The 13,317-nt window shown below is 36.6% G+C and overlaps 1 protein-coding gene and 1 non-coding gene across 6 annotated transcripts in view; one reads left to right on the top strand and one right to left on the bottom strand.

Moving 5' to 3' along the window:
* LOC107515104 (zinc finger protein 177) overlaps positions 1-13,317 on the top strand; it is a 41,029-nt gene that overhangs the window by 22,672 nt on the left and 5,040 nt on the right. For 2 of the 5 annotated variants that reach the window (XR_004954934.1, XM_036233758.1), the window contains exons 2-6: positions 6,663-6,734; positions 7,298-7,424; positions 7,839-7,934; positions 8,437-8,519; positions 9,030-9,309. Coding sequence is in view for 4 of the 5 variants with exons in the window: in XM_036233758.1 (XP_036089651.1) it covers positions 6,702-6,734; positions 7,298-7,424; positions 7,839-7,934; positions 8,437-8,519; positions 9,030-9,309 (619 nt within the window). In the remaining variant the exon portion in view is untranslated. Of the gene's footprint in view, positions 1-6,662; positions 6,735-7,297; positions 7,425-7,838; positions 7,935-8,436; positions 8,520-8,558; positions 8,620-9,029; positions 11,040-13,317 lie in introns of those variants that run through there. The other 3 variants (XM_016153546.2, XM_036233759.1, XM_036233760.1) reach the window with 3 other exon arrangements.
* LOC118612825 lies at positions 1,892-2,022 on the bottom strand. The gene has a single exon (XR_004955081.1). It is a non-coding gene; the product is annotated as a small nucleolar RNA SNORA72 (small nucleolar RNA).

Genomic DNA, 13,317 nt, shown 5'->3' with positions numbered 1-13,317 from the left:
ACAAGTATTGGTGCCTAGAACTAGTCAGTAGCCATAGCATCATGTATTTTCTCATTACTTATTTAATTTTTACCCAGGAGCTATTCATAAGTCTGATGTTTTCTAAATTTCAAATGTATGGACTTTTTTCTATTAAAATGAATAATACGAAACTGCTAACATGCGACTATTTTTTAACCTACTAAAATGCCAGTTTCATGTGGTTCAATGTAATACAGATGTTCCTCAACTTATGGTGTCCCAATAAACTCATCATAAGTTGAAAATGTGTTTAATACATCTAACCTACTGAATGTCCTAGCTTAGTCTAGCCTACCATAAACATACTCAGAACACTGACGTTAGCCTATAGTTGGGCAAAATCATCTAATGCAAAGAATACACTGCAGAGTATTGGTTGTTGACCCTCATGATTGCATGGCTTACTGGGAGTTTCAGCTGGCTGCCACTGCCCAGCATCACAAAAGAGTATTGTAGCACATATCACTAGCCCAGGAAACAATCAAAATCAAAATTTGAAGTACAGTTTTTACTGAACATTTATTACTTTCACCCCATTGTAAAGGTGAAAAATCATAAATCAAACCATTGTAAGTCAGGGAACATCTGTAGTTTTCTTTTGTTATTAATGTATAACTTAATTACAGTTTGATCAGAGAATTTATGTGATTCATGAAAGTTTTAAAACTTGGTTTATAGGATAGCAATAGGGCTAGTTTTTCTAAACTTGCCAATGTGTGCTTTTAAAGAGTATATGTATTCTCCATTTATACAGTGTTTGTGTTTTAAATGAAGCTTGTTCATTTTAGTATTCAAATCCTCATATCCTCTTTTTTTCCTCTAATTTATTACTCAGAGTAGTATGTTAGGATCTCTTACACTGATGTCAATTTGTCTCTTTTTACTTCAATTCTGCTAGCTTCTGTTTATAAATTTTATGAGACTATGTTATTAGTGTGTATAGCTTCTGAACCTTTGTATCTTCCTGGTTAATCGAACTTTCTGTCCCAATGTAGTACTTTTTATAGTACCTTTTGTCTTAGATGAGTGACATTTAGTTAGCCAAACAAATAATTTTGGTTAATATTTGCTTGGTATGTCATTTTCATTTTTGAAATTCAACCTTTCAGTGTTTTGTTTTTTAGTGCATCTTATGAAAGAGCATAGAGCCGGGATTTATCTTAATCTAACATGGCAGTCTTTGTGTTTAAACTGTATAAAGTTTAGTCCACTTACTTATACATTTATTAATATAGGCATTTTCTACCATCTTACATTGTACTTTTTATTTTACCTTAATTTTTTTGTTTTCCTTTTCTTACCTTTGTAATAATTGAGTTTTTTTCCTCTTAAACTATGAATTAAACCTACTATACCATTTCTTTAGCAATTACCCTACCTGTTTTATCATTTTAGACTTAAAGTCTAAAGCTAACCAATATCTCTTTATTCCCTGCTGGGTGATTACAAGGAGCATAAAACTACAATCACCTTCCTCCCAATTTATATATTTCTGTTATTCAGTATTCCAGGTTCTAGCTTGCTTTTCTATGTCACAAATTAGATGTTACCATTTTACATAATCAAGGTTCACTTAGTTTTACCCTCTTTATTTTTGTTCACTCTTCTTTCTTAACTTTTCAGATATTCAAATTCCTATTCCCTGGAATACTGAGAATTTGCGGTAGTGGTAGTTTTATTTGTTTTTGTTTTTGTTTTTTTTAATAAAACAATAATAATTTTATAATTTACTTAATGGCAACTGGTAACCATAAAATTAGCAGTGGTTATCTTCAGTTTTACTGGCTGTGCAGTTATTTCTTGAGATTGATCAAAGTCACCTAGAGTCAGACCATTTCCCACTTAAGATGCATCATATAAATTAGATTTGATTTATCACCAGCATTTATAAAACCAGACCTAGGGAAAGAACTAGGTCTGGGGATACACGCATGGTTCTTAATATAGCAAATGTTTAGCCTGTCCTGATTATTACAAAATCAGAACCGAGAATATTCGCAAAGTGGTAGTTTTCTTTGATGAGTAAACTTTCTCAAGCCTTTATTTTTAAACGTCTTTATTTTACTCTCTTTTTAAAATTTTAAGCTTCTCATGTAGGAATTATCAAGCATGCAGAAAAGTAGACTAGTATAGTGACTTTTCATGTCTGTCATCAGCACTAACCTTTGACAGTTTTCAATAGTTTACCAACCTTGAATCGTCTTAGGCCTGAGCTGTCTCATACACCAGGCACATGTGCTATTTAAATGTATGTTTAAATTTTAATCACTTAAATAGCACTGGCTTCGTGTCAAGTGCTCGACAGCCATATGTGACTAGCGGCTACTGTAGTTAATAGTGCAGATAACAGTATTAGACTATGCCAGTAGCCTGTCCACCCACATTTTCTTATTTCTGGAGCTTTTTATACATTCCAGACATCACATCCTTCTGTTGGTAAACACTTTAGTGCACATCTCTGGCCAGTATGTAACCACCGCATTTCCCCACCTGGCAGACACCAGGATTCCCGACAGTCTCCAGACTGTCTCTTTGTACTTGGTTTGTTCAAATCATATCTCTCTTAAGTTTGTTTCTTCTTTTTATTTCTTCTTTTTAAAAATCTCTATTCACTTTTTGGAGACATCAAGTTGTTTGTCTGTAAAGTGTCTTACATTCTGGAATTGGCTGCTTATTGCTTCTTTTTGTTTAACTTGTTTTCTATATTCCCTATTAATAGTAGTAGTTAGTCTAGAAGCTTGGTTAGATTCAGGTTTGATGTCATAAAATCATCCTTAAACCTAAAGAAGTTACTTTAACTAGATTCAGAATTCTAAGTTGATGGTAATATTTGTCTTAGCACACTGAGGATGTTGTCCTTTCTTCTGACACCCTTGTTGCTCTTGAAAAGTGAGCCATCAGTTTGTTTTTCCTTTTTACGTGACATAATTTTTCCCTGGCTAAGATTCTAAAGGGAAAAAAATTAAACACCAAAGAAGAAAAACCTATAATTTCTTTTTCTTCAGACAACTTGGGATTTATTGTGCTTCCTGGATCTAAAAGTTAGTGTCTTTTACTAGTTCTAGGAAATTCCTAGCTGATTTCTTACCAAGTGGTGCTGACAAATTCTAATCTGATGGTTAATTCTTGTTGGGTTTCTAACTTCAACGGGTATATTTTTTATTTCTAAAAAGTGTTTTTTAATGCTCCCTGACTATTTTTATTGTCTTACTCCAAGTTTCTCTTAGTTTCTTTAAGCATGTTAAATATAGTTGTTTATAGTTCATGTCTAAACTATCTGATATTCAAAGTGTTTCTCTTTTGTCTTGCTGCCTATGTTTTGGCCGCTTCTTAATTATCATATGTGGTATATATTTGGGTTGTATAGTTTTATTAACTGTGATCTCCTCAATTTACTTAGAACTTATATGTGAGAATTTTTTGAAGACTGGCTTGAACTTAAATTTTCCATAGATTGGTCCATTTGTTCATATTGCTTGAGTGAGGACAGTGACACCTAGGACCCTCCTTAAGTGAAATTCTCTCGAGGATTTTTTAAACTACATGAATAATGTGAATTTGGACTAAATCCTAAGATTTTCTCTTTTTTTCTATATCTGATGCCAAGGTCTAGATGGGTACATTTTGTCACCCACCCGTTCTATATGGAATGTTTTCTTCTCTTTAAAACTTTTAATTATGAATTTTCAAACACTCAAGAGTAGAAGGCACTGTGAAGCCTCTCTATACTTATCACCCACCTTCAGTGATTACCAATATTTTGCCATTTTTAATATTTCTGTTCTTTGCTTAAATTATAATTGAGTTTTGTTTTTCTGGAGCATTTTAAATCTAATATCTGATTTATCAGTTGACCTATAATTTGAGTCATAGTTGTAGAAGAAAAGGACATCTAAGGTACACCCAGCCTGACTCAGTTTGGAGCTAAAAGAGGAAGAAATGTTTCAGAGTGAGAGACATAGGAAATAATCCTTTAATAAAAATAAACTTTTAACAGAAGTTTTTAGCTTTACCGTGATCATACCCTCTGAATTAACTATTTCTTGATATTTTCAGTGCTCTTTGACTATAAACAAGTTGGGTTTATAACTCATTGCAGTGAGGCAGAACATGTACCATGGTGAACTGTGGGACATCTCAGTAAGAGAGTGTGAGAAAAGAATGAAAGGATTTGGCCTTGTGTCAGGTGCTGTTTGGGAGAAGGTTCTGAACTAGATGTCAAGAAGCAAGGGTAGTTCTGTGATTGACTACCTTTGTAAAGGTCACCTGGAAGGAGAGGAAACTGGACAGAGACCAAAGGTATCATTAACAAACAATCAGCAGCCACTCATATTAGTCACACAGGGGGTGAGGGGTATTGGGTCCTTTTTGAGGCCTGGATAATGTTAAATGTTTTGTCTGTGTTCAGATGTGATTACAGAGTAGTCTTGTTTTTGCTTTAATATATCATCGTAATAGAGTGGCCTTATCTGCTATTGCTCTTGTGAAATTGTTTATATTCAACAGGGGAACACCTTGACCTAGCAATAGAACCAGGGCAGCTCCTGGATTTCAGGGGCTGCTTTTCTTTTTCCCAACATCATATAATAACCTGTCTGTGCTCACTTCACTCAAAATGTTGAAAATGTGTTTTTGCAGTTGATGTTATTAGAATCAAGATCTAAGGTACACGCGCCACAGTGGATAGTTATGTGTCTCAAGTCTCTTAATCAGGAACAGTTCTCCCTTCCTCTTTCTACCCCATACTGGGTTTGGCTAATTGTATCCTAATGATGTCATTTAATATGTCCCTCAGTCTCTCCTCTTACCCTTTTTCTATAAACTGCTAATTAGTTTAAATGATTTGTCAGCTTTTTTTTTGGCAAAAATATTTTATAGTTGTTGCTGTTTGTCGTTGTATCAAATCAGAACTCACATGATATCCAAATGCCTCTCTTGTGATGTTAAGATTTATCAGGTGATTTTGATATCCACTTGATCTTTCCTTTATAATGCTCTCCACCTTATTTAGAGTAAGATTCCTTATTTTCACTTCTCCACCTTTTGGCTAAGATCAAGTGTAGTTATAAGATTCCTTGTTAATTACGATAGGGGAAAAAAGTTAACGGAAAAACTTGTTGTGTACCACTTTAAGTGATCAAAGTTATGACCAGTAATGAGACAAACAGGCATCATATGCCTCCTGCAGTGATGCACTGAGGACACACATCAATATGTACTACTTCATCCAAAAATGTGCTTGCTAAATCTAATCAAAGAAAACTTCAGATAAACCAAACTGAGGTACAGTCTATAGTAATTTGGCCTGGACTTCAAATTTTCAAAGATAACGAAGGCTGAGGGACAGGTCTAGCTTTGAGAAGAGTAAAGAAATAGTTTGAGGGAATGAGCTGGATGGTCAATTTAAAAATGATTGACATAAAATTACCCTATTGGGCCAGTTCGTGAAATTCTGTGTATGGACTGTGTGGTAGAAAATATTATTAAACCCATGTTAAGTGTTCCTGATTTTGATTACTGTGGTTATGTTTGAGAATGTCCAAGTTCCTGTGACATGCTGAAGTATGTAGTAGAATAGGGTTATGACATCTGCAGTTTCCTCTCAAATGGAGTCCTCTCAATATCATTCTTGCTGAAACACACACACAGGAGAGAGAAAAGAAATGTGCCAGAACTTTAATAGTTGGTGGAGAGTCTGTGTGGAGAGTATATGGAAATTGATCATATTCTCCCTATTCTTTGAGTTTGAAATTTTTGAAAAATTGAAAGTTGAAAATGAACATCCCCATTCACATTTTACTCAATATTTTAGTAGCTATCGATTGTTGCCTAGATCCATTCATTCAGTAGCAGTTGCGGAGTGGCGACTTTCTGATTCTAGTATTTTATTCATAATAAAGGAGGCTTCTAATAAAGCATCTGTGATTCTTCATAAAGAAGACTTTCCCCTAGTACAGCTTTTGATAATCATAAAATACTGTTCCTTAAGGAGGGGCAATACATGCTTGATTCTTTACCTTTTATGAATTGTCAGAATAATGACTTAATATCCTGGCCACCTTCAGTAGTAATCACTGAGGTTTCTTTTTTTAAGTATTACTAACTCATGATTTTGTTTTACATCTGATGCATTTCAATTGACTGCATTCATTATTCTTCATTAAATTGAACACTTTTAAGTTATCACCTGTGTCTTTTTGACATGACCTCATTAGTCATGATAGGCACTTTGCTTTCTGGATGTTCCAGGCTCATCTAGAATATTTCCTGTTCTACACTAGACTCAGCTATTTCCCAAATGAGTCCTAGTTTATTTCACAAGCAAATGGCATTTAGAGGCATTTGAGCACTAGAAGGACTCATGGCTCCCGAGTGTTACTGACTAGGCATTTTCGGTGTCATAGTCTAGAAAGAAATTTAAAAAGAAAAAATAGTACATACTACATTCCCAATTCCTACTTGTTCTTAGCTAGGGAGGTAAAACCTTAACAGTGAACTGTGCTGTGTGTATGTATGTGTGCATATGTACGTGTGAGGCTAGCACGAGGAAGCTTCCAGGGCTGTAGGTGCTGAATGTCTGTCAGGCCTAGACTCTTATGTCTTCTTTCTTGTCCTTTACCTCATTACCTCTGCTTGCTCAGAACTCTGCCTGGCCAGGAGGGAGATACAGAAGAGAAAGAATGGCTGCAGAATTACTGACATCCTGGTCACAGGTATGTCGAATTATTCAGTTCCCAAAAAACACTGCTGTTCCCAAAGGACACATCTCTTGCCTGTGACTCATACCTTCATAGCCCCAAGGGGCAGGCCTCAGACTTCTATTACTATAATTTCATTGATTTTTTTTCAGTTATTCCTCCAGGTTGAGTATTAGTTCCATATTCTGTGGGTTGCTATGAAACAAAAGAGAGATTTTTCACTAGGAAAATCATTCATTTTACAAACATTTTTCTCATCCTGCACTACACTCCATCTGTACTGGATCTTGACTAGGACTACAAGAGTTCTCAGAATCTACTTGTGGAAATATTAGGTCAACTGTGTGTTAGAAAAGCTGCCAAAACCATAGCCTAAATAAGATGGTCCAGGGAGTGAGAGCGAAAGAGGAGAGTTTCAAGAATTGAGCCCTGGGGCAGATAGCAAGAGGCCTCTGAAATACATCTGGGCTTTCCGTGCACTGATCCTTCCCCTGCCCTGGCAGCCTCCCCCACCATCCCTCTGATTCAGTGTTAGAGATAGTCCCTGGCTGAGCCAGAATATGTGTGTGATGTTTCAGGACTTGGTGACTTTTGAAGAAGTGGTGGTGGATTTCTCGCAGGAGGAGTGGGCCCTGCTGGACCCTGCTCAGAAAGTCCTATACAGAGATGTGATGCTAGAGAACTTAAGGAACCTGACCTCTGTGGGTAAGGTCAGCTTCATTCCTTCGTGCAGCAGATAGTTTATCACTTATTGTGTTCTGTGATCTGTGAAAAGAATGACAGTATGTGGTGAACACGAAATAATTGGTCCCTGACCTTGCGGGGCAGTCTCATGGCTTCCCATGAGAATGTACTGATTTCGTTTTCTCTGTCATTAAAAGATGTAGGTAATTTGCATTGTGTATCTGGTCCCAGGCCCAGATTTCAAGGGTCAGCTCCACGGGATATGGAGTACAGGTGCATGTTCAGGGGTCTAGTGAAAGATCTCTGATCCGGTCTGTCTGCTGCTCCTAAAGGTGCGCTTGCCTGTCTGCTTCAGACCAAAGTGTGGGAATCCATTTTGTGAAAGATTTCTTGTCTCCTTCACACCCCATCCCCAAATCACATGCCTTTCCCCAGGGGCAGGTTATCATCTCTGCAAACACAGTCTGATCACTGAGGTGGAGCAGGAAGAACTGAGGACGGAGGACAGAAGTCTCCGAGGTGCCCAATCAGGTGAGCCCCAGGCAAAAAGGAGTTATCATGTGGAGCAGCCATAGCCAGTGAGGGTGTTACATTAGAGAGGGAGTGTCAGCCAGTGCGGGGCACAGAAGCTGAGGCCCTTACACAAGCTTTCCTCTTTCACCATCTCTCCATTCGTATTTTGGTCTCAGAGAAAAGACTTTTTAAATTCCTCTTTCAGTTTTACATTTCTTTGAATACTTTTTGTTCAGTTCTTCCTACTTTACTTTCCAGGTAATACCCTCTTACTGTCTCAGACCTCCAGAATCTGTTCTAAATAAAATACCTCCCATTTCTGTTGCTCGTTCCTATCACTGGCATCTCCTCCAAGAACTAAGTTCCTAAAATAATTTCTCTGGTCTTTGAGTACATCTTCTCTTCATCTATATTTAGTGTTATTATTTGAAAACAAATCCATAGGGTACTTGCCACCTTTTTTCTTTTACCCTGCTTTTTCTCCTGATAGTTACATAAAATTTTCTTCATTCAATTTCAGACTGGGATATTCAACTTAAATCAAAACACACAATTCCAATACAAAATGTTCCTGGGGGGAAAACCTCTAATGGCATAAAAACGGTAAGATTCACTAGGAATGATTCCTGGTTTTTTATATAGGAGAAGTGAATTTCGGTGAATCAAAACAGCAGCACTACATATACAAGAGGAGAGAGTTGAGGTAAGTGCATTCACTCACCAGAAAGCTGTCTCAGGAAAGACTTTATGACTCTCACAAAATTGGAGAAATCTCCAATCCTACCTCCAGCCTTGCTGTCTTGCAGCAAGCAGCTTCTCAGACCGTATCAAGGAGTAAACATTTACTTAAGTGTGATTTTGTTATGAAGTGTTTAAAATACAAATCATTCTTTACTCATTATTACAAAAACTATATTTAGGGTGCTCTTTGATGGGAATGAATACAGTGGAGCCTTGGAGGAATTAATAGGGCAAATTGTACATGTGCCCTAAAATTAAAAATGTCACAATAATGTACTTCCTATGCACATGTCAATCCACATGGAAAAGAATTCTCATAAGTGTAATGAAAGTGAGAAAGCCTTTAGTCACCTCTTATTCCTTATTCAACAGGCACCAACTCATCCTGATGAGAAACCTTTGGAATTTGATCATCATGGAAAATTCTTCAGAAAAAACTGTCACCTTATTTGTACAAGATATTTCAAGGGAGAGAAATGCTACAAATATAAATATGGAAAAGACTTTGGCCATCCCTCAACTCTTATGAGTCATTTGAGAACTCACACTGGAGAGAAAATTCTTGAATTCAATGACCGTGGCAAAGCTTTCAACGAAGAGGCCTCCCTTAGGAAACACTTAGGAATTCTCACCAGAGAGAATGCATATGAGCGTAAGCAGTGTCTTGTGTCCTTCGGTTTACACTCTTCCTTTTTAGGACATGAGCAAATACCTGTTGGAGAGAAACTCTGTGAATGCAGTGACTATGGAAAAAGATCTTCTCTTAGTGTCCACAAAAAGTTGTGTGCTGGGGAGGGAAGCTCAAAATGTAATGAACACAGGAAAGTTTTCACTGGCCCCTTGTCCCTTCAGAAATGTGTGAGACCTCTCACTGGAGAGAAATCTTACGAATGCAGTGACTGTGGGAAAGCCTTTATTTTTCATTCTTCCCTTAAGAAACATGTGAGATCGCACACTGGAGAGAAACCTTACGAGTGTAATCATTGCAGAAAATCCTTCAGCCAGAGCTCTCATCTTACTGTGCACAAAAGAACTCACACTGGAGAGAAACCCTATGAGTGTAAGGAATGTGGCAAGGCTTTCAATGTACCTTCATCCCTGCAGAAACACATGAGAACCCACACGGGAGAGAAACCCTATGAATGCAGTGACTGTGGGAAAGCCTTTACCGATCAGTCATCCCTCAAGAAACATAGACGATCTCACACTGGAGAGAAACCTTATGAGTGTAATCAATGTGGGAAATCCTTTAGCACAGGCTCCTATCTTATTGTGCACAAGAGAACACACACTGGAGAGAAAACCTATGAATGTACAGAATGTGGAAAGGCCTTTAGGAATTCCTCTTGCCTAAGGGTGCACATGAGAATTCACACAGGAGAACAGGAGAAAAACCCTATAAATGTATTCAATGTGGAAAAGCATTCAGCACCAGCACTAACCTAATAATGCATAAGCGAATACATATGGGGCAAAAACTTTATGAATGAAATGACTACAGGATAGCCTTAAGTGGTCCTTCACACCTCACTCCTCATTATAGAACTCGTACTGGAGAGAAACCTTATGACCAATGTAGAAAGCCTTTAGGCACAACTCTTTAAGTTGCACTGGAACCACCTTATAAAAATTGCAGTTATGTGATTATCTTTATCAGTGACTGTTTATCCTTAAAATTTGACAACTCATTAATTGATGAGTATTAAATGTTATGTAGCACTCTAAATTCCCCTTGATTTACACAAAAGTTTTGATAATGGTTTAATTGTAATTTAGTACTAAATATTGTCCAATTCTCATCATGATGTCTAGGACCTACATTTAACAATGTATTTTTTAATGTGCAGACTGTGCATATTTTAGTTATAGATTTCTAATATAATGGTATTATGCATAGAATGCATGGTCTTCATAATGTATTCTAAATGACATAGAATCAAACAAAATTGTTGGAGACTTGCTGTGTGTGTGGCCTAATGTGTCAGATGCAACAAGTTACTGTCCCAACATCCATCACTCCCTTCCTTCCTTAAAGTAACAAAACTACAGTTGTGTTCAAGTTGGCAGTATGGACAGCTTTTGAAGGGTTTATCCAGCTTTATTTGCAGCTGTGAGTGCCCATGAGCCTGTAGTCCTGGCCAGTGGAAAAATAGTGAGAGGGCACTAGAACCCATGGAAATGGGAGTGCGTCATCTCGCATTTTCTCAACCGTTAGCCCTTTATCTTACCTCTTCTTTCCTAGAAAATAGAGCAAAAGGATGGCAGTCATAGGCTACTGATTATACAACAGGGACTTACAATATGATTTGACTGTTCCAACCCTGGGTTGCTTATTTCTGGACTTCCTATAATGAAACAAAATAAACTCCTAACTAGTTTAAACCACTCTTGTGGGAAGATTCTGTTACAATGGATTTCATTCTCGATTGATAGATCTCATATGTAGTCAGGTTTTAGGAATCCTTCAAGTATGTTTAAAAACAATGTATATTCTGTCATTGCTGGGTATAATAGAGTCTCAGTGTATCTGATGGATAAATCTGTGTGTTTTTCAATCCATATCATTACAAACCTTAGCACATGGATCTCTTTTATTGAGAGAAATATGTTACAATGCCCCACTATGATTGTGGGTAGTCAGATTATTTTTTAAATTATGCCCCTCTTGTTCTATTCTGAGGCATTATAACTGGGTGCATACAAATGTCATTTGTTGTTTCTGGTAAATTGTTCTTTTCATTCTTATATAGTGCTCATTCTTTTTCCCTAATAACTAATGTTTATTCATTTACTTGATATAAATGTGAGCTCTTGACTTAGCTAATGTCATTTTTTTCTTACCAGTTTATAAGGACAATCAGAAACAACTTACCTTTCTTTGGCACTATGTTAATTATGGCCCTTGTAACACCAAGACGGATCTCCTTGGCCATGACATTTATCTCCTGTGGGAGACAGACAAATCAGGAAGTCCCCAGCAGCCTTCCCTATGAAAGATTCCAGCAGCCCTCGACATCTCTCCATTGTTCCTTGTTTTGCTCCTGTTGAAATTTGTCCCCCAAACTACTGGGATGTGAGAGGTCTCATCTTGAGATAGGTGACTCAGCATTTAGTGAAAAAGGAAAGGGGGCAGGAACATTTTGTTCTCACTCCCTCTAAGAAACCTCAGTTTTCTCAAGTCAGTTTGAAAATCTCCTTGTCAATGTACTTGGGCTTTCCTGAGTGCAACTGCCTGTCAATAAGTAAGAGCATCTTCCTGCATACTAAATGCTTATAACATCAAGATTTCCCCACACGGCTTTCTTGGATGTAGACTCCAGTCCCTTTGAGTTGATAGGGACAGTCTGGAAAGGGAAACCACTGCTTATGGCAGGGGCCACTTAGAACCACCTAAACACCTAAAAAAAAAAAAAAGGAAAAATAAAGGAGACCAAAGGTATAAAGACCAGGGCTTCATGTAGCAATTCCCTCCTTCCAGAAAAAGAACTTTATGTACTAAATAACTGTCAGGTCTAGCAAACATAATGCTAGTCTTAGATTGCCTACTGATTTAAAAACAACAATGAAAAATTAAACCCTAGATACCAGAGAGAAAATAAAAGGTAAATAAATAAAATATATACATATGTAACTATTATAAATGCGTATAAATTACATATGCACAAAACTAAAAGATCCATAATTCAAGCCAATATTTATATATTTGTATAAACCAAAATTTACATATGTATTAATTTATATCCTCAAAATTCATGTTATGTATGCATGTATAATTATATAACAAATATGTAACAAATTTTATATATTTAAAAATTTGTATATTGAAAAGATAAACAGGGGAATGATTAGCTTTTGTGATTGGCCTCCACAACATAAGTTCTAAATTGAATTGAACATCTGCTAAAATACACGAGTTGACAAAGCTTCATAGACAATACGGAGCTCAAATTATGGTTATACTGGGGACCCCACTAAATTCAAACATTGATTATTAAAAAGTTAAAAGAGAAAAATAGATGTACCTCACTTTAATTGTTACCCTGCCTAAATTTCCCATAATCATTGTACCCAGTGCCCCAAAATACCCCATCTTAGACATAGATGCCTGGCACAATGAAAAATAAATTTAAGGTGAGTCTTTGACCCTTACAAAATTTTTTGTGAAATGTAATTACATGGAAGCTTAGTCAAAATCATTAATATGGCCCAACATATGTTAAAACTGGGCCTTCGAGATTTAAAACTTAATATGTAAACGTAATAAAGTGGTGCTTATCTCTACCGCTTCATATAATAATTCAGTTTTACCCACTTTAAAAACAAAATAACTATTCATCCCTTGGGATTAACTGAGTAAACTGCAATGAGGGTTCCTGTATTATGTGAATGGTAACCACATACGGTATGAAACAGTGGAATATTACTGCTTCCCATCTCATACCGATATACAAAAAGTAATAGATCAAAGAGAAACCCTAAGACCTAAAACTATAAAATTCCAAAAAGAAAACAGGTGGAAAGCTTCACGACACTGGGTTCGGCAATGGGTTCTTAGATGTGATAACAAAAACTACTTGCAACCAAAGAAAAAAAAGATAAATTGGAGTTTGATCAAAGTTAAGATCTGGTCAATCTATAATACTTTATAAAGGTCAATCAT

This window comes from Rousettus aegyptiacus, unplaced genomic scaffold (assembly GCF_014176215.1).
Source record: "Rousettus aegyptiacus isolate mRouAeg1 unplaced genomic scaffold, mRouAeg1.p scaffold_m13_p_16, whole genome shotgun sequence".
Lineage (NCBI taxonomy): Eukaryota > Metazoa > Chordata > Mammalia > Chiroptera > Pteropodidae > Rousettus > Rousettus aegyptiacus.
The sequence above is the reverse complement of the archived record's forward strand: the minus strand, read 5'-3'. Positions and strand labels throughout refer to the sequence as shown.